The sequence below is a fragment of the Gavia stellata genome, chromosome 7 (assembly GCF_030936135.1).
Source record: "Gavia stellata isolate bGavSte3 chromosome 7, bGavSte3.hap2, whole genome shotgun sequence".
NCBI lineage: Eukaryota > Metazoa > Chordata > Aves > Gaviiformes > Gaviidae > Gavia > Gavia stellata.
Genome location: NC_082600.1, coordinates 18713013 through 18737142, shown reverse-complemented (window position 1 = coordinate 18737142; position 24130 = coordinate 18713013). Strand labels below are relative to the sequence as shown.

Sequence of the window (24130 nt, the reverse complement as noted above, 5' to 3'; positions counted from 1 at the left end):
CCTCATGATCTTCCCAAACCTTGTGGGTTCCCCACAAGAAGAGGATTACCATGATAAGATGTAAGGAAACTTCTGTAAACCAGAGGAGGCTACTCGATAACAACATTCAGTGTACCTGTGAATTTAACCAAAGAATACTTGTAAAGTGTGAGCTGACAAGATGAAGACTAGAGCTCTGGGGAAATGTGGATGTAAGCCACCAACCACGCATTCATCATCATAATCAGAAACTCAGGAGGAGAACAGGTCCTCAACAGAGGAGGATCTGAAGTGGCAGGAGCTATAAGTGTTGTCTTCATTCACATTGTTGCTGGTACCTCAGGCATGAGTACAAGTTCTCCATGGAGAAAGTATAGTGGTTAGTTGCAGTATGTTCATATAGAAGATTGTTTGAGGAAACAAATAAAGGGGGAGGGTGGGAGAACTAACAACAACAATAAAACCTAACCTAATATTACGTACAACTATCCTTACTAAGAATAACAATTTAAAGAAGAGAGACGACAGCCATAAAGCTTGAAAGAGTTCAAGTACTGCAAATTTGGGACACTGAGTCACAGATGATGAGAGAGAAGTTACAGTCACAAGAATGGGCACATCCGCAGTGCGGGAGTCCCTCTAAACAATGCTCGCCAAGTGTCTTCACTCAAACATCCCATTTGAGAGAGAGTCTAAATAGTAAAATGTATATGGAGAAGAATGTGAGAGGGATATAGAACTCTCACATAAAAATTTGACATCAACCAACAGGTTTTGACTTGAAACAGTGACTGAAAATTACTGAAAATACTGCCTCTAAATCAGAGTAGACTTACGTGTTAAGAGTAAGTAAAGGTGAAGTTCATTTTGTCAAGGGAATTTGCCGTATTATACGTTTGCTTTTAGGACTGGAGCAATTGTGAAAGAAGATCCATTCTTATTCTTTTGCATGTCACATGAGCCATATTCCTGAAACTATCTCTTCCAATCTTTGCCTTAGCTGACCTGGCAGATAACTGAAGCTGTGAGATAGCCTTCCACAAAAAGTTTTGTTTTTCTTCTTCTTTGCTCACCATCATGTGCTTAATATGCAAAATAGATGTCTGGGGTTCCACTTCCCCTTTCAACTAATGAGTACAGTAACTTCAAGACAGATGAAAAAACATCACAAGAGAAGTGTTCTTTTCTTCTTAGCCTGCTATAAAAACTGTTCTGTAATTAGTTAAAAGTTACTTGCTGTTTACTTCAACGCCATACACACAAAGCTATAGTGAAAGTCGCCTGGTTATCTGTCAGAAAAGCCAGAATCCTTCCTTCCTCCTGAATGTTCCTTTTATATAATTAATGATAATAAATATTCATAAGTATCACTAACTCTTGGAGCAGTATTTTATTCCTTGTAGGACGGTAGTAGTTTTCACTTAACAAAAGTAATTTTTAAAGTATTTTTTTCTTCTTTGGGTGGAGGCAAAACTTGCCCAATAGTGCAAATCTATCCAAAAAGAGTGCTGAGCACGTTCTTCATGCTAAGCCCTTTGGTTTCAGTGTGCGCAAGTGCTCTTTTTTTGTCATGCAAACCTCTAAATCATGGGGCTTTGAAAAAGGAAATGGCCCGCTTGAATTGGTCATCAGGAAATGGCCTCAGAAAACCCTGAGATTTTTTGTGGAAGGGAAACCAAAGACTGAAAAAATCGGGGCTTTAGAGCTTAGATTATTTCTTTACTAGTCCCAGGATATTCTCTTATAAAGGAGTCGCTAAGGATGTGGGAAGCCCTTGTGTTAACCTCAACTAATGTCTCTTCTAAGACTAGTCATGATACCTTATGTGAACTTAATCTCAAAAAAAAGTTAGGACAACCTCAGTATATTTACCTGTTACCCAAGTAAGAGTCACCCTTGCTTGCATAGAAGCTGTCAAGTATTTTCAGCAGAAACAAGGTGATACTAGCGTTATCACACACAACAAATGTATGGGAAGGATGACTGCAACAGGGTAAGCCTGGACATTAAAGCTTCTGATAAAAGTTTTGTGAATCCAGGTTAAAAGGACACCTTTAGTTATTTGTATTTGTTGTGCGTGTGTGTGTTTATATCTGGGGGGGTCCCACATTCCTTGGTATCTTACAGTTGCCCTTGAGGATCAGGAGGTCATTCCCTCCACATCTTCCCCAAGTTGTGGAGAACAGAACATAAACACCCCATGTAGTTTCTTCCGGTCGAAATTCCTGTAATTTATTTGCAATATCAAGGCCAAGGTGTTTTTTTCCAGTAGGCCTGTAGGATGGTCTGACATCCCGATCTGGGGAGCAGAGACAAGGAGAAGGGCTTCCCGGGCCTGGAGCAGGCCAGGCGCACCCCGCACGGGACACCCGCCGTTTCTGCGAGGCAGTTTCTGTCAGGTCAAGCAGCCATTTATAAACCACCATCCTCAAACCCCGCGTCAGGAAAGGCAAGATCATACGCGCTTGTTTTTAACAGCCACGGCGAAGACCCTCCCTGACCCCCTTCTCTGCGGGGTTGGAGCTCCTCCTGCCATCACAAGGCAGAAATGCAGGAAACGTGAACACCGGGGACCGGGAGGGAGGCGCCGCGGACCGCTTCCCTCAGCGGCGGGCCGCCACCGGGAGAGGGGCACCGCGCCCGCCTTCAGCTCCCCTCTCCCAGGCTCCGCCCCGCCCCTCCCACCGGGCGGGGCTTGACGCGTCGTGCCACCTCACGCATCTCCCTGCGTCTCGTGCGCAAGCGCGCCGCGTCCCGGAAGGCGGCCACGTCTGCCGGAAGATGGGGTTGTGCTGCCGGGCCGGGCTCGGGGCCTTGCAGTGACCGTCGCCGGCCGGCGCCCCCTTCCCCCCCGACCCCCCTCGGGCCGGGGATCTCCCGCGCTGGGAGGAGGTGAGGCCGGGCTGTGCTGAGGCCTCCGTCGCTCCTGAGGGCCGTCGGCCGGGGGCGGGGGGACGGGTCGGGGACAGGGAGCCGTGCTGAGGGTGGGCGGGGAGGGCAGCGGCCACCCTGAACATCGCCCTCCCGCCGGCCTCGTCTGCCTCTGCGCTTCCCCCTTCCCGCTGCGGGAGTGCTCGGCTAAGAGACCCTCCACAAGCCTGCTCTGGGGTGAAGGAGCGCTTCCCGGGAGCTGGGATAGAGGCACACGTCGCCTGTGTAGTCCCGCAGGCCCTTGGTGCAAGTGAAGGTGCAACTGTCCTCCGTGTTGGTGTCACAGAAGGGACAGCAGGCTGCAAAGTTTGTTGGGGAGGAGTTCGTCTGCCTGACCAAGATTATGAATCTGCAGGCCAAACACCTAAGACTTTGTTGTTATCGGTTCCAGCAGTAAGCATCTGGCCGCTTGTCCTCATCAAACTGAGTTTGGCTTTATCAGGTGCAAGTAGACTTTATTATTGTTGCAGATTGGTTAGCAGGCTGGACGCTATGTAGCAGGTGCCGATGGCAGAAACAGATATGGCGGTCTGATAGCTAAACCTCGGTTTTGTCTGTTTTCCTCAGAAACTGATTCAGTTTATTTCCATCAGTTACCAAAACAGCGAAATACCAAACGAGTAGGAGAAAAGTATTAAAATGCTTACAGCACTAATAGATTAACAAACCCATTGTTTCGGTAATCCATACATCTTGCCTTATCAACACCACTCTGAGTTATAATTATTCTATTCTATGTCTTTTGCAGCATATGGTCCTGAAATTTTAATTTTATAGAGCTTATCAACAGACATCCATCATGTCTTGGCTTGCTGATCTCGCTGGAAAGGCAGAGGATCTACTCAACAGAGTTGATCAAGGAGCTGCATCAGCTCTGAGCAAAAAAGACACAGCAAGCAGCGCAGCTTATGATAATAAGAATTTGGACTCTGCCAATGAATATTCTGAATTGCGCCAGCATACTGGAGAACTGAAATATCAGACGTCATCCAAAGCAGCCTACATATCCTCAGCAGCTGATAATATCAAACATCAAAAGGCCACAATCCTAGCAGGAACAGCAAATGTTAAACCAGCACGTAGGACATCTTCAGAGGTTGCTTCTCCAGTAGAAAGTGTTTCCACACCCAGAGCTGCCTCACATTTTGTGAGAAGAAAAAAGTCAGAACCTGATGATGAGTTGCTATTTGATTTTCTCAACAGCTCGGAGAAAGAGCCTAACGGAAGGATGGACTCTAAAAAAGAGAAGAGCAAGGCACCTGTTCTTCAAAATCACTCTCGGACTTCAAGCATTAGTTCTGTGTCTACCAGTACACAGAGTGCAAAAACTACTGAAGATAATTCCGTCAGGAGCCAAGGCAATGGTAGTTAAATAGTATTGAACCTAGAGATATTTAAAACCCAAGTATGTCTAGGGTAAGGCTAGGTAATGGATTTACTGTCAATTCATGAAACATTTAGTGGTAATACTATGTCAAATGTGTGGAGTACAGCAGGGTCTTTAACATTTTTTCATCACTGGGATAATTTTAGATACCATGCTAATTTGACAAGCTGTATAATTAATACCTAAATCTTCTGTGTTCTCTGTCTACCTCATTGCTACTGCTTACCTTGACGTGCCTGAGCTATGACCTTACCTTGCATCAGCCTCCATGCATCCACACTTAGACACACAGGCGCTGCTGCATTTGTATGATCACTCGGGGGCTGTTACCTGTTGTTGCCACGTAGGACAGTGAGTAACTTTCACTGGCTGGTAAATGGTGTTGGCTGTTGCCCAATGCACCATGTGAGGTGATAGGAGGTTTTTCTCTGTTCCACCATGGAAGAGGGGTAAGCTGTCAAACTTGCTTGTCCTGCAGCGTGGGAAGTTGGATGTGGATAGGCTATTGTAGAGCTACAGGCATGAGAGAGCTAGATAGATAAAGCCTTCAGGTTTGCCGGTAGTAGTTCATTACTGCAGTCTAAATCCAGACGTCTGAGAGCTTCCAGGCCAGATGGTCAAAAGTTGGGGCTATTCTCAAGTCAATGCAAAGGAGAATGTGGCTGGGAAATGTCAGGAACTTGTGTTTTCTATCAGGCTGTCCAATCTATACTCAGTCCTTGCTGTTGCTGTGCTACTTTGCTGTTTTTTATTCTATAAAACTGAAGCAAATGGTGATATTATTTCTTAATAATGTAGTTAGAATACTTTATTATTTGTTCAGTACTTTGAGCGTGTAAAGCATTGTAAATGCCAATTTTTTACTTACTACATTAAGTATGCTGAAAAAATTTTATATGTAAAAAGGGATCATTTTCAAAGGTGTGAATATTCTTGTATTTCTGGATCTGTAACTTTTGAGTAAGGTTTGCTACTACTAATAGTAATTCAGATATGTTAGACCTGGCTATATGGCCTTGCTGATTGGTGCTTGAGGAACATACTTGTTTTGCTCAGTGTGGCCTGTTGAATTTTCTTCTGAGGATTTTTGAGTGGAGTTTGCATTGTGGAGCTGCCAAATGACGAAGCAGACAATTACAACATAGAGTTTGAGCACACTGGTTTCAGAGTTGATTGTGTAGATATCTGTGTATCATTTAAATGTTCTGTATAGCATCTGTTGAAGTAGCTTATGATACATTAGCTATAGACAAAAACCAATTAACATTATACTTTGTACATTGCCGTGGATATAGTCTAATACGTGCTATAAATGGCTAATTTCTTGCTTCGTTAGCTTTATTAATCTGTTGATTTTTCCAGACAAAGGAATGAGGATAAATTGTTTGATAAGGAAGGAAACCACACTACTTAGAACCGTTGAAATAGGAAAGGGGTTTGAGAAAATGTGAAAGAAATCTTGCTGTCACCGCTGCTACTTGTTGGTGTGGTGGTGTTCAGAATTAATAGTCTGTCCTAGCTCCCTGGGCTCTGGGTGGTAGGGGCTGTTGCAATGGTAACAAGGAAGGTGGAGCAGATTGGTTGGTGATCACAATCTGAAGTAAATGATGTTGTGACAGTTAAACTGCAGTCTTACTTGGAATTAGTTGCAGTCTGTCCCCCTGGATTTTCAGCAGTTATTCATCTGGGACATACTAAATTCAGAACTAGTATTTTTGGATCACCCGCTTGTTTGCTCATTGCATGCTATGTTGTTTTATCTTAACACTGCTGCAAAGCTTCCAACTCCCTGCATGCTGGAATCAAGACTCTTACAGTGGATGTATCAACTTCACAGCATTAATCTAGGACGCTCTGTGTGTGTTTGTGCATGATGGGGACAGGCTGTTGGTTCGTTCTTCCCTGTGATGGACTGTTTTTCAGACTACTGCCAGGAATTCCCTTACTGTTCTCACTGAGGTTCTAAGATTTAAAAAAAAGAAAAATAAAAATCTATGTTTTGGTTTCCATAATCTAGAGAATTACAGTTTGTATTGGCAGAAAGCTTTTAACAGTTTGACAGAGTATATCTATCTTACATTTTTTCATTAGAGAAAGGTCATGCTTCTGCTTCAAATCACTGCATCTCGATTTCTCATAGTAAAAGTGCTTTTGAAAAAATATTTTGAGAGAATTATTAATGCAGAATTATCATAAGATGATGTTTTGACTGAAATTATTCTTAAAATGCTTTTTTACATAAAGATAACTGAAATATGTAGCTGTGTGGCTGAGTTACATATTTAGGTTTGATACCAAAATGACTAAGTATAGTCATCTGAACAGATTTTTAAAAATAAAGTTTACATCCTCAAAATCAAAATCTTAATTGAAAACCAGAATGAACTTGTACTAAAAATTCCCCTGGTTAGTTGCTATGTATATTTAATCTCTTCCTTTACTCTGTCAGCTTCTGAAGACATCTCTGGGCAGCATAGTCATAATAAAGTATTAATGTTTTGAAATCTTAAATTTGACATTAATGTAATAAGAATTTTTATAACTTGTCATGTCTTGTCTTGCAGGATTGACAAAAATGCTGCATGATATATGTATACTGCGTAATAGTCCTTATTTGTGCAAGTCCCTTGGGAGAAGCAGCTCCATATTCCATTTCAATATAAGCTATTTTGATGGGGTTTTAATTTTTTTTATTTTTATATCATGCGTTTAAGCACTGACACAGAACATGGAATTGCAGTTTATATCAAGGCAACTTACAAATACATATATAAGGTCTAACTTGCATCTCTCTGTACAGAAACTCCAGACAGTTCAGATTCTGGACTGGGAGCACAAGTGGATGGTGTGAAGGATTCATCACTAAGTGCAGTAACTAATCCTAGCATTTCAGCTAATGAGGATTTCAAATCACATGAGCTATCCAATCTTCGCCTGGAGAATCAGCTGCTGCGGAATGAAGTGCAATCCTTAAATCAGGAAATGGCTTCATTAATTCAGAGGTCCAAAGAAACACAAGAAGGTACTGTGGTTTGGAAATTCAACTGTAACATATTACTAAAATGCTAGTAAACTAGAAGACAGTGCTATTTCTATATTATAATAAATATAATATAGAATTATATTATATTCTAATATAATATATTAGAATATAATATATTCTAATATGTATAATATATATAATATATATTATAGAATATAATATATTCTATTAATTATAATAAAATCTTTCTAGTTAAATTTGCATGCATGGCTTACCAAGCAAAATGATTCTTGGTTTCAGAATAAAGAGCTGGTAGAAACTAAAAGGCTTGTTCAACTACAAAGATAACACAAATTTTCATTAAAACGATGCGATCAAGTTAGTTTCAAAACTTACATCTTATTAAAACAGCATTAGCAAATGTTATCAGTATTAAAATACTTTTCCTGCATTTTAACAGCTGTTGCAAAATACTTATTTTTAAATGAGTAAATTCCTTTAAATACTTAAGCATCTGACTACTTTCTGGCTGTAGGCTATAATCTCTGGTGCCTAGAAAATGACAGTAAAAATATATAATTTAGTATTTTTGTATGACTTCACTAGCTTTTTCAAAGTCAAATGAAATGACAAATATAAAAAATGTGAATATAAATTAAACACTTAAATGATAAAACCTTGAGCAAACTCCTGCTCTAAGACATACAACTGAGGGACTGCATTTTTTTCAAAGTAACCATATGAGCCAGAGAACCTTAATTTCCAGGGAAGATTAATGTGTGGTGTTTGATTATAAACAGAAGCTTTTGTAAGTATTCAGGCATTATTTCAACACTGGTCTATTTTTCTAGTGTTTTTTAGGTTGAGCTTATTGTCACATTGAGTTCAACTAGATGCTTTATGCAGAGGTTTCCAAAGTCTTGCTCACACAGGGATATTCAACAATAGGCCATTGCAGAGTGTGGGGCAGGTAAAATTTGTCATCTGCAGTGTGACACAGAATGAAATGCCTGTTTCGAGATCACCTGCAAAATTTTATGGGTTGCTCTTGACAGCCAGTCTGGCATTTGTTACTTCTTGGTAGCTCATAAAGTTTCAGTGTTACTTCAGCTTGGTTGTATTTAATTTCTTTCTTCAAGAAGTGTCATGTGTGCATCCTGACCATTTACGAGACCTTGCAATACCTACTTTTATAAACTTCAGAGAAACTTCTTATTTTGTAGAATTGAACAAATCCCGGGAAAGGGTTGAGAAGTGGAATGTTGACCATTCAAAGAGTGACAGGATGGTTAGAGAACTTCGAGCTCGAGTTGATGATCTGACAGAAGCTGTTGGTGCCAAGGATTCACAGCTAGCTGTGCTGAAAGTACGGTTGCAAGAAGCTGATCAGCTCTTAAGTGCTCGGACAGAAGCTTTGGAGGCATTGCAGAGTGAAAAATCACGGTACTTCACAATTTCGTACTTCATAATTCTGCAAATAGTAATAAGTTTGAAAAATCAAGGTAGATAATTTAGTCTCTTTTTAAGAATAAAAATGACTAAAGGAATGGGGAAAGGGATTGTATCACGATCTGAAATATGAGGATTAAAGTTTGCTCTGAGCCCCCTATGTCATAGCTGGCAGTGGGAACAGGGCAAACGAGTATTAAATAGGGGCAATTGTCACCTGATTATTGAATCCATTTTGTATAAAGTATTGTTTAAAGGTTTGTGTCAGAGGCCTGAAGCTGAAGATCTCAAGAAAAATGTTTTTGTCTTGGAAAATACATTTTCTTATCCACAAATATGAAGACTTTTCTGACTTACCTCAGCACTGGGTTATGAACCGGCAATTGGATACTGCAGAATATAGGTCAGGGAGGAGATGCATGAGTCATTAACTCCAGGCCTTACACCTGTAGCCAGCCATATTCAACAATTCACTGGGTAAATTTTCAAAGCTGGTGTGAAAACCAGGTAGTCATATTTATACCTGAAAATCACACTAGATTTCTTATTTTTCAATTAATATGTATGTCACTCTTTCAGGATAATACAAGACCACAGTGAAGGGAGCAGTTTGCAAAATCAAGCCCTTCAGACTCTTCAAGAGAGGCTACGTGATGCAGACTCCGCACTCAAGCGAGAGCAAGAAAGTTACAAACAAATGCAGGTTAGACATGAAGAGTAAGGAAGAGTTTCAGACTCTACCTTTGAGATCAAATCTGTGAGGTTCCAACTGCTTTCTCTTCCCCTTGACTTCAGTTCCTGTTCAGGGTACTTAGTGCTTGGAAGGATGTGCTGACTACTGCACTAAGTATCCTTGTGATGCTAGTTTACATTTTATATATTATTTTGAAAGCTTCGTGATTAAAAGTTTCTGAGGATTAATGCTAATAATTTTTACTGTTTTTTTCATGCTAACTTTAATATTAAAACATGTTTTAAAACTTAATCAGTAATCAGTTTAATTTTCCATGCCATGTTGTTACACAACAAATTGTTAGACAATTTTAATATGTAGTCTTAAGAATATTAAGCTGGACGATAACTTCTGTGGTAAAGATCTAAGTACATCATTGCTAGAGACTGCTTTCCACACTTAGCTTGGCCTTTGTTATGTATAATAGCATCTTTGAAAATCTTTATCAGTGTCTGTGTGTTTTGTTTTTTTTTTTTAAAGTACATCAAAATATGGCAGACTACATTTGATAACAGTTTTTTGGGGGAAAACTTGCTTTTTGTTTACCAAATAAGTGTAAATAGTAGGAAGATTGTTATTCCCTCACTGTTTCTGGTGAGGGAAAGAAATGCATATTTTTACTGATATTATTTAGCACTTGGATTTCTTTCCACACAGCACTAATGCACCTTTAAGTTGGAAGTGGTAGATATGAAGTGTTGTGTCATGTGTAGTTGCTTTTAAACTTTCTTTTTTCCTTTCTAGGTTAAAGTTGAGACTGTATTTAAACACAAAGTATTGTTTCTTTATTGCTAATAGAATGAGTTTGCGGCTCGTTTAAGTAAAATGGAAGCAGAACGTCAGAACTTGGCAGAAGGGATAACTGTAGCAGAAAGAAAGTATTTAGATGAAAAGAGGCGAGCTGATGAGCTTCAGCAGCAAGTCAAAGTAACTAAAAACCACCTAGAATCTGCAAAACAGGAACTGACAGACTATAAACAGAAAGCTACTCGCATACTCCAAGTAAGCATTTCTGTAAAGAAATACAGTTTGATTTGTACACTGACTTTTTTTAAGGTGTTATGCTTCTGATAGTCTAATTTGTGGGTTTTTTCATGTGACCTGTAATATATTTAAGGGCATATCTATAATGATACCTATACGGAACAGCTACCAGTCTGCATTTTGTAAATTTAAGTTTACAAATTGAGTTAAGTAATTGAAATGGAATTTCAGGTCCTGAGCTTAAAGAAAAATCCAAGTGAATCATTGCACTTATTGTGCAACATCTGTCAGTGTGTTCCACATCTGAGAGTCCAATCTTGGACAGATAGATAAATAGAGGTAACCTACAATTTCTTCCACGCCCGGTATTCTTGAGTCAAGAATATTGCTCTATTCTGCTTGAGGCTGAAGCATAGCATATAATGGATACTTATGTGTAAACCAAAGAAAATATTTTTATGTATCCTGAAAGGTTGCACCTGATCAGCATTATATAAACAATGGCAAAATTAGGTATTTTGTGCCGACTTCTATGCTACTTAAGTTGTCAAAGATACCAAATCCAAACATGGTCAATTTGAGTCTTGTTTATTTATAAAAGTTAGCAAAATGTTGAAGAGAAAGGTGTCTGTTGGGAATAATTAATTTAGTCTGATATCCAAGGACAGGTTTTAAATTTTCTTGGTAAATAGGAGAAGCATGAGATCAGAAGTCAATGTCAAGCTAACACTAGGTTGACTCTGAATGAAATGGTTCATCTCTTTCCCAGAAGAGTTATTGCTGTACTTGGCTCTTATTTGGCTTTGTTGGCAGGAGAAAGAATGGACTGAAAGGGGGTCAGTTTTGTCTTTAGTCTCTGTTAGTGTCCATTTTCTCTCTTACGGTAGCTGGAAAGCCAAAATTGTTATCCATGACATGTTTAACATTCCAGGCACTTCTAAAGAAAAAAGCTGTAGTCTTCCTCAGATAGCACAGGCTTTCAGTAAATCCAGTCTCATGGCATACAGGAAGTCAGGAAAATTATCAATAGGGAAGCATTTTGATTTTAAAATGTGTAGGGTCATTATTAACTTGGCTAAAAGAACAGATAAAGTTCTTTTACTATGTGTCTACATTTGAATTTTAGACCAAAGTAATTTTGGCATATTCTAGTTGAGCACTTGTTAAATACTGCAATAAATAATATATTGATTTATTATTTCAGTCTAAAGAAAAGTTGATAAACAGCTTAAAAGAAGGCTCTGGTATTGAAGGCCTGGATAGCAATACTGCAAGCACAATGGAACTGGAAGAACTGAGACATGAGCGAGACACTCAGAGAGAAGAAATACAAAAACTAATGGGGCAAATACAACAGATGAGAACAGAGCTGCAGGTAGTTGGAGTTAACCATGCACAAAGGATTGTTTTCTTGCATACTTTAGGGCTGTCGCTTGTAGTGTTTATTTGACCGAGTATTAAAATAAGCCAGCTTTTGCTCAAGGTGAGACAAGTGCTTATTGATACCCAATTTCTTTCCATGTTCTCTCTCACCACTTCAGGTCATGTGGGAGGAATACTGTAGATACCATTTCTCTCTTCCTTCACTAGTGTGTGCTCCTTTTGAGGGAAGCATTTCTTTTTGAACAAGCGTGGTGATTTCTGGAGAATCACCTGTATCCTGTTCTGCAAGGGCTGCTAATCCTTGAAGTATCTGTAATCCAAGTCATCTGCTGGCATCATTGGCTCAACGCAGCAATTGCACGCAAGCCTACGTTACAGAATTTTAACCTGTAGACAGTAGAAGGGAAAAAGTGGAGACTTCTCATGTTCACAAAATGCATTTATTTTACTACTATATTAGTAAAAATATTGTGTATAAAATTACCAAATGTCATTTATACGATACACCCTCACCTTCATTTTCCTTTGAAGCAATATTGCAGATACAACTCTTTATTTCTGTTACCTGTGACAGATTGCAGTATTGTTTGAACGTTAGTGAAATGGTACAATTTCTGTTCATTTCAGGATATGGAGGCTCAGCAGGTGAGTGAAGCTGAGTCAGTGAGAGAGCAGCTTCAAGACCTACAAGAGCAAATAGCAGCACATAAAACGGCCAAGCAAGAGGCAGAAGCTGAACTAGAACGACAAAAACAGGTAAGGAATTCTTGAAAGCTGATTGGTCTTATTTTAGGCCTCATGTGGTGTCATCAGTAAAGCATTTGGCTTAGTAAGAGAGTAGCTTATACAATATTTGGGTTATTTTTTGTCTAGTATTCCAAAGAAATCCCCAAAAGCTTGATGAACGTCGCTAGGCCAAACAAAGCGCAACCAGTACTAAGCAATGGACAGGGCCTTCTGGATACTCCTGATAAACAGAGATCTTGCTGATGTATTAAAGAATAAACATGACCTTAGGGAGTGCACAAAATTGATCATGTTCTTAAATTTTATTCAGCAGGGGAACAATCAAACAATAGGGATATAGTAGCATTTGTAACTGTTACTTATATCAAGAAACTCGAATACTAAAAATGGTTAGTCTGGAACTTCCTGTGCTCAATTACTACGTGAGATTTAGCTCATAAAACAATGTTATTGTAGTACCAATTCACAGATTTTTTTTTTTAATCCACTTGTTACTCAGTTTTCAATCTAAATGTTGTTACTTCCAAACTGCTCTATAAGACAAATTGCTGATAAAATTATATTAATGAATTTTGTCAAATTGTATCATCTTTTTAAGCAAATTCCCCCTTGATTTAAGCAGTTTTGTGCTAAAAAGAGGGGAAAAAAGGCAAACTCATATTTCATGTAAACAAACTTGTTATTCAGTAGAAATCAGGCAAATGCTTTGCACCCTATTAAAAATTTTCTCTGTAAGAAAAAGCTCATGTAAACAAAATTAATAATGAGGGAAGCAGGAGAGTACACTGTATCTGCTAGGAACAATTTATCTTATAGGATTATCTGTCCTTCCAGAAATTACATTTTAATGAGATGTTAGCAGCTTGAACTAGTTAAAAGGCAGAAGTGGAGGTCTGCTCTTAATGGATAGCTGATGTGATAGCTGATGTTTATTATAGCAAAGCAGATTGTAGATTGTATTTTGTTACACCTGCCCTTCTGAGGGGTATATTTTAAGTCAGTACTACATATAGAAAAGTGAGGTGAATTTAAAAAAAAAAAAAGACAGTGTCAGTTATTACAGAAACTGATGTATTCCTTCTGGTGACACACATTTACATGTGCTTTTAGTTTAATTGTGTGCATTGATACTTAATGCAATTGTGGTCTGTTCTATCTGGGAATTCCTTTAACTGTTGCCATAAGGTTTCTGAGACTGAAGATGGAAAATAAGTAGAAGTGTTATTTCTTGTACGTCTGATGGTTTGAAGGGAGAATAGGATTATCTGTTTTCTGTAGCAACTGACAGCTGAAGTGATAAGTGGTTTGAAGACTGTCTTAATTTAAAAGATAAACATGACAGGTCTTTAAGTCAGAGTTGAAATAACCACTAGATCATGGGAGTAACAAAACTTAGGGTTAGATTTGCTGTTCAGTAAGTTGTCCCTTTCTAATATTCCTTCTCCTTTCACATCTGTTATGTTAATTTATTCTAAACTTTGAAGGAAGATCTGTGTCATACAGAATTATAGATAGATATGCCAAGGGTTTTTAAACACTTTTAAAAAATGGTATCTCAGATTGATGGGTTTATTTTAGGAATACAGATTCCCCTCTGGAGTATTTCCTAATTGTTTAAGTTACATTATTGACATTCTATCAACATTGTTTCAAGATAGCAATATAATAAATAGTGAGAGTATAAGAAAGTTAAATCATGGTCCCAATTAAATTGTGTGAGTCTTTAGTAAACTAGTCTGGATTAATATTTATATTAGGTCAGTCTCCACAAAAGAATTTTATAAGTCTTGCAGGTTGTGTCTTCATACTCAGCTCTCTTTTTTTATTTTTTTTCCTCCATCCTACCCAGACGCTTAACCAATATCAAATTTCAGTTTATATTTGATTGCAGCCTTCTTGTGTTCTACTGAGAAACTCTAGATAAGAGAATGTTTCTCAAAATACATATATGTATAAGATCTTTTATTTGTGATACATTTTATAGGAACGCCATTATACTGAAGAAGAGCTGTATCGAACAAAGAATACTTTGCAAAGCAGAATAAAAGACAGAGAGGAAGAAATTCAGAAGCTCAGAAATCAGGTACTCTGTGTGTGTATAGAAAAAAAACTTTATCACCTTCAATTATGAAAACAGTGATGAGAACTATTACTTTGAGTAAACTGTACGAAAGAAACATAAAGGCTCTACTAATGAGTTACACTGTACTTGTTTTCAAGACAGAGAAGAGTTTTGAGTGGAGGGAGTACAAGAAGGGAACCGTGAAGTAGTAAATAGCCTAATTTATAATTGCACGTGCTTTTGTCTTTGGGGGGGGGGGAAATCAACCTGTGTCCCAGTTAGACCTGATGGGGTGGTGCTGGATCAACATTCTTTTTGAAAACTAAAAAAAGGCATTGGTGCTTGATTTAGGTCATAATCATTTCTGCAAAGATCCTTTTAACTGAACATAAGCAATGTCCTACAGACTCAGTGATCCATCTAGCCCACTCTTCTGTCTTGGACAGTGGCAATGGGGCCACCATGTGAGCCTGGTCGCTTTCTTCACTCCCTTGTACTTGCTTAGCATCAGCAGTTGAATTAGGGACGATAGCATTTAAGTACCTACTAAGTCCCACCAGTATGTTTATGGACATATTTTCCTTGAATCAATCTAATCCCTCTTGGAACCTTCTGATACTTGTCAGCCCCCACAGTCTTCTTGGGCAGCATGAAGGCATAGGCCTAATTTTGTGTAAATTATCTTAGCATAATGAAAAGTAGTCTATATGTAGAGAAATTGATAGTCCGGAGTCAACTATGGTCAGCTGTACAGTTATAGTGTCAGAGGATTTGGAAATTGTTGTGTTGTGATACAAATTTCTTGAGCCTGTTGGCGGATGATTCTTTTGGTAATACTGGCTTCAGGACTACCTGCACCTGCCCTGGTGCATTGCATCTAATTTGTATTTTTGATATCTCACTGCCTCTGGTTCCTACTGATTCTGTTTTTTCATCATTAAAGCTACATCTTTGTGGTATATGATGCTACGAGTGGCTGAGGTCCAAGATTGTAGTGAATAGATGAGCTATTGCACATATGGCTAATCTGGAGATTCCCGTTTGCTTTAAATATTTTCTGCAAATTGAATGACATGATCCATGTCTTCATTTGCTGTCCTTGCAGTTTCTATTTGCTAGTACAATCATGTTTTCTGCCTCAGTGCCCCTCAATTCTTCTGCAACGTATCCTGCATTTTCACCATTTTCATTCAAGCTTTCCTGTAGAATGGCATCAGATTCTCCCCGTTTGTACAGAGTTTTGCCTTCCTTGCTTGAAAACATTTTACGTACTCACTTGTTTTGTGAAGTTGCAAGTATGATAGCCAGACTGGATTATCGTGCTGTTGTCATGCCTACCATTTAAACACAGCTCTGAGGCATAGCATTGATTTTTATCAAACTTGCAATCATACAGAAATGTTTATCTGATTATAGGTGGAAAATATAGGAATACATTTTTAAATAGAATTTCTTGTGCCATGTAAAATCTTGTTTTAGCACCTGTCAAAATTAAGTTTCTTCTTTATTGTGCTCATTGGTGATCATTTTGAAAGTACTATCCCATAAAAATTCTGCGATGGGGTAACTTGGTTCTTGGAGGGCTTAGATTTTTAAGAGTTTTGTAATAAAGCAGTTGGTCAGACTTTGAACTTACTCTGATTTTTTTTCTTTGCTTTTTTTTAGCTCACAAACAAGACTCTCAGTAGTAGTAGTCAAACAGAATTAGAAAATCGACTTCATCAGCTGACAGAAACACTAATTCAGAAGCAAACCATGTTGGAGAGCCTGAGCACAGAGAAAAACTCACTTGCCTATCAACTGGAACGACTTGAGCAACAGCTGAAGGCTATCCAAGGCACTAGTACTAATGGACCTTCCATTAATATGGCAGGCATTGATGGTGCTGAAGGTAAATAAGGAAATATAATACTTAAAACTCTGTCCTTTCTGCAGGTAAAGCTTTTATTTTTCCTAATGCCTTTCCCTGAAAGTCTGAGTTTATAAGGAAAAAAAAAATGCTGAAAATATGCAGCTTATGCCAGGGATCTTTTCAACAGCAGCCAGTATCATAAAAAATAGTTAAGTAGAAGCTCCTTTTCCTGTGTAAATGACTTTAAGTAAACTTAAAGCCAATTTCATCTTTAATTCTCAATACTATGGCACTACTGGAACAATCATATTTACAAATCCTGTCACAGGTGCAAATAAATCTGTCTTTTGGGGTTTAAACTGAATGTCAGAAGCAGGATATAAGTCTTCTCTTGTAAAAAGGATTTGGGAGGTGAGCAAGAATGGGATACTTCCTTTTGAGAGTTGATCAGAATTCTGGTTGAAATCAATTTCCTCCTTGCTTTCTGTTTTTCTTGAAAAGCAGCTTAAAATACGGTGGTTCAGCTGAGGTTGGTTTGTCTGTACTGTGTAGCAATCATCCTGTATCTCTAGGAGAACCTCAGCAGTTGATCCATGGTTTTGAGATGTTACTTTCAAAGTTAAAAGTTTTTAATTTTGTATATATGGTAAGTAACTTTAAACACAATGGACAATTACTAAGACGTGTGAAATGACAATCCAGACTTTTGTTTCTATGCTTATGAAAGGCTTTTAAATAAGGCAGGAGAACTAGCAAATTTTACATGTATTTCCTTTTGGCTTGTTTTTAAGTAACTTCAGTAAGCTTAAGTTTAGTTGCACAAAGGTAACATTATCTGAGGATTTTTTTTTAGTAAAGTTGATATATAGTAAAAATGTAAATAAAGTAGAAATTTTTGGAATATACAGGTTAGTATCAGAAACGCTATCGAAGTTTTACTGTATGAGAAAGAAAAGCAAATGGAGAAACTGTGACAGTATCAAACCCATCATTTTATACACCTAATAATAGAAATGTTATTACATGATAGAATTGAATATCAAGTTGTCCATCTAGTGACCTAAAATAAATTTTTAAAATATTTGAGTTGATTGTAACTTTATCAAGATTCCTGCCCTCAAAACACACTCCTCTGCCCCTAGCAAAACGGTGCTAACAAATCAGATTAATCACTATTTTTATATTATTTTTATATATCTTTGTTATACACTATTGTTTTTTTTTTTTTTAGTTAAACAACAACTTAGCTGGTTTTAGACTAATGAGATTTTTTGCTTTTTTCCCTTCAAATAGGTGCTCGTATGCGTAATGTTCCTGTCCTCTTTAGTGACATGGATACTAACATGGCAGGAATGTATGGGAGAGTTCGCAAAGCCGCCAGTAGTATAGATCAGTTCAGGTAAGAGTGTCCTAAGGGAATACATTCTGTAGTTACTGGAATCCTTTTGCTGTTTTCAAGTGGCGCACCTTCTGTGTTGGATTGCTTCTATGAAGGTAAAAGTGAAAAATAATTAAGCTGAAGTATGGTATAAATTACTAAATAGCGACCTAGTTCACTTGCGCTTTCCTATGATACTAATATCCTTGGGCTTTTGCAAATTATAGTTAATTATTTAAACAACGCTCTTCTAAATTTTGATATAAAAGAATCACTAAACTACGTACAAAAACCCCTAACCTTTTTCACTACCATCTTCTACCTTTTTCACTTTCAGAAGTTTTGACTGTGTCTGTGATAAACACTGTAAGAGTCTATTAGTGGTTTAGTATCACATGTATTCTTTTACTCCTGTTTAGGCATCCTGATGAAGACAGGATTCTGGGTTCTGACCCACTGCATCTGTTTACCTTGAAAGATAATCTGTTTGAGGAATTAGTAAACAAAAATCATTCTGGATCCAGCAAAAGACTTGTCTGAGCAGTTAGGTTAATTGTCAATGTTCACAACAAAGGTCTGCTCCAAAACTTGAATCAAATACCCATAGAAACCAAAATTAGGTAATCCTTGTTAATGCTTTGAAAGCAAGATACCTTAATAGAAAGTCCTTGGTATTTCAATTTCATTGTGAAGAATATCAGGATTTCCATGATTGGGACCTATTATATGTGGTGTTTTAATACTGAACGTCATATGGCACTTTCGTACTCACTTCAGCATGCGCATGGGTTTTCTTAACTGACGTTACTGAGCACACATCTAATGCCAGCATGCTTTGTAGCACTGTAGCAGTAAACTTGGAAAACCCATGTCTTTTTCATCTAATGAAATACGAGAATGGTAGCGATCTGTCATTTTTTTCAAAGGAATCCAAGGTTTTTGTTGCTTAAATCTTTTTGAAAGATTCATGACAGCTCCTTAAGTAACAAAATTTGACAAATATATACCATATTTGTGAGTTTTAAAATACCTGTACAATTCTTGAGTCTTAGGTCTTTTTCACAAACTATGAGCCTAGCATGTAACAGAAAAACTTAGGAGAATATAGTTTATGGTCTGAATTCTTAATTTTCTCACTCCATTGTCTTGAATACATGAAGTAAAATTCAATCCTAAACAAAGCCATCTGTATAACATCAGCTGATGTTTGAGTTTGTGGTGATTGGAATGAGAGGAACACGAATTTATTGCTCAGTGCTAAATTCTGCATTTTTTTTTTCTCTTGTGTAGCATTCGGCTGGGAATCTTTCTAAGGCGGTATCCCATAGCAAGAGTCTTTGTAATCATTTACATGGTGAGTAAGCGTTCTTAAAAGAAAGAAGTTTAATGCAAGATTTCTATAGCCTGTTTTATATAATACTTCTTTAATTGCAAGATGTTTGATGTTCAAAAGGCTATATAATTAATTTTAACAACTCAATGTATATTTTTTGTAAAGCAGACTAAATAGTACTTACATAACAGCACTTTGGAGTCATGTTGCTTGGCAGTTTTCAGTTTTTCCCAGGAATTTTAAGTATAGCAGTCTTAAAGACGTTTGTGTAACTACCATTTAAAAGACTGTAAAAGTTTTAGTGCTAAAATACAGAGTAATAGTGACCTATTGCCAAGGTTAACCCACCACACCTGTGTGCGCTGCATTTAGGAAAATGATATGTTACAGCTTTTTTTAATATTTGGCACTTCACTTTTTGTTCAGTGACTAATAATCACACTTCTTTAGTAGCTGAAAAAGTAGCAAGATAAGTTTTTCTTGGTAGACTTAAATAGTAGAAAGTTGCTCATCCATACTAGGTGAGATTGCCAGACTTGCAATTGATAAAAATTAAATTCCTCCGTTTTCCACTGGAGGGCAGATGTCTGTCAGTTTAAGTGACCTGTGGTAAGGTAGGTGTGTGGTCTGCCCTGCTTGAAAATATTCCACTAGTTGAGCCTTTGAGTCTTTGAAATTTAAAAAAAAAAAATGTTGTTTGAGAAGGTGTAATGATTCTTCTGAACGGAGTTTCCAAGAACAGCTGTCACTATTTCAGGATATAAAGTAGACAGATGCACATGAATAAAGGAAATTACAGTTTGCCCCTGCAATTGCTTCTTCCCAGCCTATTAGGTAACGGAAGGAACAGGGCTGTTTAATTCCTAACCTCTCTGTTTCTTCCTGTTCATGACTTAGACTTAAACAATATATGAATAAAATGCTTTTTACCAAAACACTGAAGACTTCTACCACCTAAGCTGCTATCCGAAGTGAAACTCAATAGTGGTTGCACAGGAGCTGTATATTGGGCAGTCAGTGGCAGTTACCCTTTTTCAGCTTGAACCTTGACTTATGACTATTGTAACTTGATTTTTTAATTTTTTTTTTTAAAGGAAACATGGCCTATGTATTCTGTCAGTTATCTCCCTTGTTGCACCCCCAGCAATTTCTATTCTAATTCGATAATTTCAGCCAAATCTGAATGAGACTTAACATTCCTATAAAGTTCATTAAAATGCCTCAAATCAGTTCCTCTGGTAAGGAAAGCAGAACTCAGCTGTTTTATGCAGTCTGGTATCAGCCAGTTGGCACAGGAGTAGTGGCTTACCAGTGACTTGAGGCAGATAGCATAATGTACTGGCTGGGGGCTGGATATCAGAGAGAACAGCTGGAGTTACTGGGGCGTGGAGGGAAAGAGAAGCCAGAGGACATAAATCTGGAGGAAACCAGGCTGCTTTAGTTTTGCTGTTTGTGTAAAATCTTTCATTTTCTGCAAATGGTTTCTTCAGAATCTGACTCAGCATTTCATTGTGCAAATAAGAATTCCTTTTTTTAGAGGAGTATCTGAATACGAAAAATATTTAATCAAAATATTTCTACAAAACTAGGTTTTATTAGCTCTCACTGGGAGCTGTCATGTTTACTGCTGCTGTGAACAATGATTGTCAGTGCTGATAAGTTAATTCTTTCTTTTCTTTTTCCAGGCGTTGCTTCATCTCTGGGTCATGATTGTTCTACTTACCTACACCCCAGAAATGCATCATGATAGTCCCAGTGGCAGATAGACTGAGACAGGCCCGTATGCTGTGCTAATGTAATTTGGACTAGCAGTGTCTTTAGAATAATCAGTCCTGAAATATCAGCAAACTTTTCCTCATGGTTTTTAGGAAGAATGAAAACCATCATGCCTGATTTATCACTACTTTTCAAATACATGTATAATACTATGTAGCTTTTTCAATTTATCCAAAGGAGCGTCACATTCCTGGAGAAATAAAGCTATTAAGTTAAGCTATGGTTAGCCTTTACCTTTTACATAGACCTCCTGGTGATTAGTGTAAAAGATAAGGGCCGCGCCTACAGAGAAATGCCAGGATTTCTGAAAGTACAGATAGATATGGTACAAACTATTTTAGATCTTACTGGATGTGGGCTATGGTCAGGCAATAAGCTGTACTTAGGAATTTAAATAAAGTTTATTTCTGGTTTCTTTCAGTCTGCTTTTGCACTTCTGTTTTTAACTTTGTAAATAATAGGCTTTTCCTTAACATGTTAAACTAAAAAAAGGACAATGGATTGGTGCAATATCTCTCTGTAAATAAGTTGAAAAATAAAATATTACGCATTCTTCTTACCTTTTATACTTCTAGTGCAATAGATGTATCTTCCCTACCAGCTGAATAGTGGCACTGCCTATTTAAAGGCTGGTATTTTAGCTTTAGTAGAGAAACAGGTGGTTTTGAGAAAGAAGGTTCAAACTCTTTAGAAATAATGGTGTTTCCTTTTGCACTTGAAATTTATATATTTTAACTGCATTTTCTTATACCTCTCTCATTACTATGTGTCTTAATCAGATCTTATATTCATCAAAATACTTATTTTCTAAAGCTTTGGGTACCTAATTAGAACTATTTCTATAGAAAATCTATCAAAACATCAAAAAACTTCTCATATCTAAACACTTACCAAACATACTAATAAACAAACCTCATGAAATACTTATCGTAAACCCCATAATACCAAACCTACTGTAATAGTTCTTTTGTTAGACTGTGGCATTCCGTAATTACGAATTCTCAATACATAATAATACAAGGTCGCTTTCTTTCCCCAAGAAATTTGTTTTCTTGTGTGTTGCTCAAAGCTGAGTAATGAAAAGATGACTACAAGCAATTTGTCACTCCTGCTCTTAAGAATACAGTTCAGTTTTCATGTGACTTGAACGCACTAAGAATTAGTCCTGTGCATGAAGTCTGTCATGCTAACTCATATGGAAATGTTACAGTAGACAAATGACTGTTCTGCTGCTCTGATTCAGATCTTGCAGAGAAAACTGAAAAGTTTTGATGAACTAAGTAATAAAAGAGCATTTACTGTAAGCTGTGTCCCTCCCCTCTGTCACATTTGGTGCGCTTTGCCTAATTCCCGTTGCCTGTTTTCTTTCCAATTCTGATATTAAAGCTGCTTTTGAACCCTGGGGACATCTGATTGCTATAGAAGGAGCGAGCTCAGATAAGGTCCTTTTGTTCAATCTTTTTCTGTACACATGCAATTTTTTAATTTAAAACTTCCAAACCACTGAATCTTTGGATACTCCAGTATACTGTGACAATTTGAGGGGAACATTCTTAGTGGTATAAACCCCTTATGGCTTTGCTGACATCACACCAACTGCACATCTAGTCTTGCTTCCTTTCTCTCTCTGTTTTTCTATTTTCCTTCCTTTTTGATTTTTCTTTTTTTTGTAGAGATCACCTCTTTGCATCCACCGATTTTATTTTTTTTTTGTAACTTACTAAGCCACTACAGTGCTTCTAGAACCCTTTGTCGTAGTTTGTGTTCTTCCACATTTTATGCTAGCAATTTTACAGGGGTAAGGACGGAAAAACTCCTGCTGACTTTTGCCTTTGAGCTAGGCTCTTGTATTCCAGTATCAGTTTGGGCTCAGCTACTGTTGAGCCCTGTGATGTCTTAGAGTTGAGAATAATGTCTTTAGTGCAGTGCCCTGGAGTAGCATCAGCCATGTGTTCTTGACCTCTGTGTGCGTTGCTAAGATGTTTCTGGTTTTATTCCTTGTCCATAAAATGATGTATAACATACTTTTCTTGTTGCGATTTCAGTTCCCATCTTTTTCCATCTATTAATTTTCCTTTTGTTTTTTAATACTTCTAAAAGAAGGGCACAGCTGTTTGAGTACTTGATTATATTCTGATTTTAAAAAGGCGCAACGTTAGCAACCAAATTGTGAATCATTGTGTTTTCACCTAGGAAAAAAAATGGAAGTAGGCAGCTTATAGTCGCAATTCCTTGCCAGACAAAGGGCCGTTCAGTGTGGAGAGTAACATGGGATGAGGAAACAAATGCTACTGTGCCACTCAAGGCTATACTCCAGTTTATGTAAACACCTTTAAAGCTCTCTTTAAAGCACAGAAGAGTATGAAAAGCCTTTATTATGGTGTTAAACTGTTTGAGAGCTATACAAGAAATACAAAGAGCTACTCCTTAAAGCTTATGTTTAAACACACTGGAGTTTTGCCCCCATAATTCATTTTAGTAAGTTGCACATGATGCAGTGCAAGAACACACAAGACCGTGTGATGGAATCTATCTGAATATAAATGTCAAGTTCTGAGTTGAACAGTAAGATATACTTCCTGCCTCAGATTAGCAATGTTGGGCTCTGATATCGTCTGTATAAATTTGCGAAGTGTGCCACAGCTACAGGTCAAAGGTGACGTAAGGACACCGTTTCAACAAGCAGCTCCTAATGGTGTCAGGAGGTTGCTTTACTGAACAGATGGCTTTAGAGCAAACAAGAAGCTTCTGTTAGCCTGTATCTTAAGTAGCGGGAGGATATTCTTGAGGGACTATCATAATACTGGGCAGTTAAACTACCCCAACTTTGGAGACTAGCAAAGTAATTTAGGGTTTTAAAGAATATTTTGCAAATGCTGAGCCTATCTGTCTGTGCTCTGTAGCCTAGCACCAGAAATAAATGGCCATAATAACAACTTGCAGAAAATAGCAATATCTGTCTCCCAGCTGCAGTATCTCACTGTCTTGAGAGAACAATAGGCAATTGTGTGGCTGAAGAAAAGTCCTTTTTCATGTCCTTCCTGCTAGGGCTGAAACTGCTCCAGGTACCAAGCATACACCTTGAAAGAATAAAAAAGTTGAAAAATGAGAGAATTAATAGGGAGCATCAGATTATTTATTTATTATTTATTA

General features: G+C 37.7%; 1 protein-coding gene across 1 annotated transcript; it reads left to right on the top strand.

Annotated features, from left to right (window-relative positions):
* Positions 1-3673: 3673 nt before the first annotated feature.
* Positions 3674-21478, top strand: GOLGA5 (golgin A5). Its single transcript, XM_059819574.1, has 12 exons — positions 3674-4274; positions 7098-7319; positions 8504-8723; positions 9309-9432; positions 10261-10464; positions 11651-11821; positions 12457-12585; positions 14561-14659; positions 16304-16529; positions 17784-17889; positions 19159-19222; positions 20887-21478. Exons 1-12 carry the CDS (start codon positions 3710-3712, stop codon positions 20965-20967), a joined length of 2211 nt encoding a protein of 736 aa, XP_059675557.1. The 5' UTR covers positions 3674-3709; the 3' UTR covers positions 20968-21478.
* The last annotated feature ends 2652 nt before the right edge of the window (positions 21479-24130 follow it).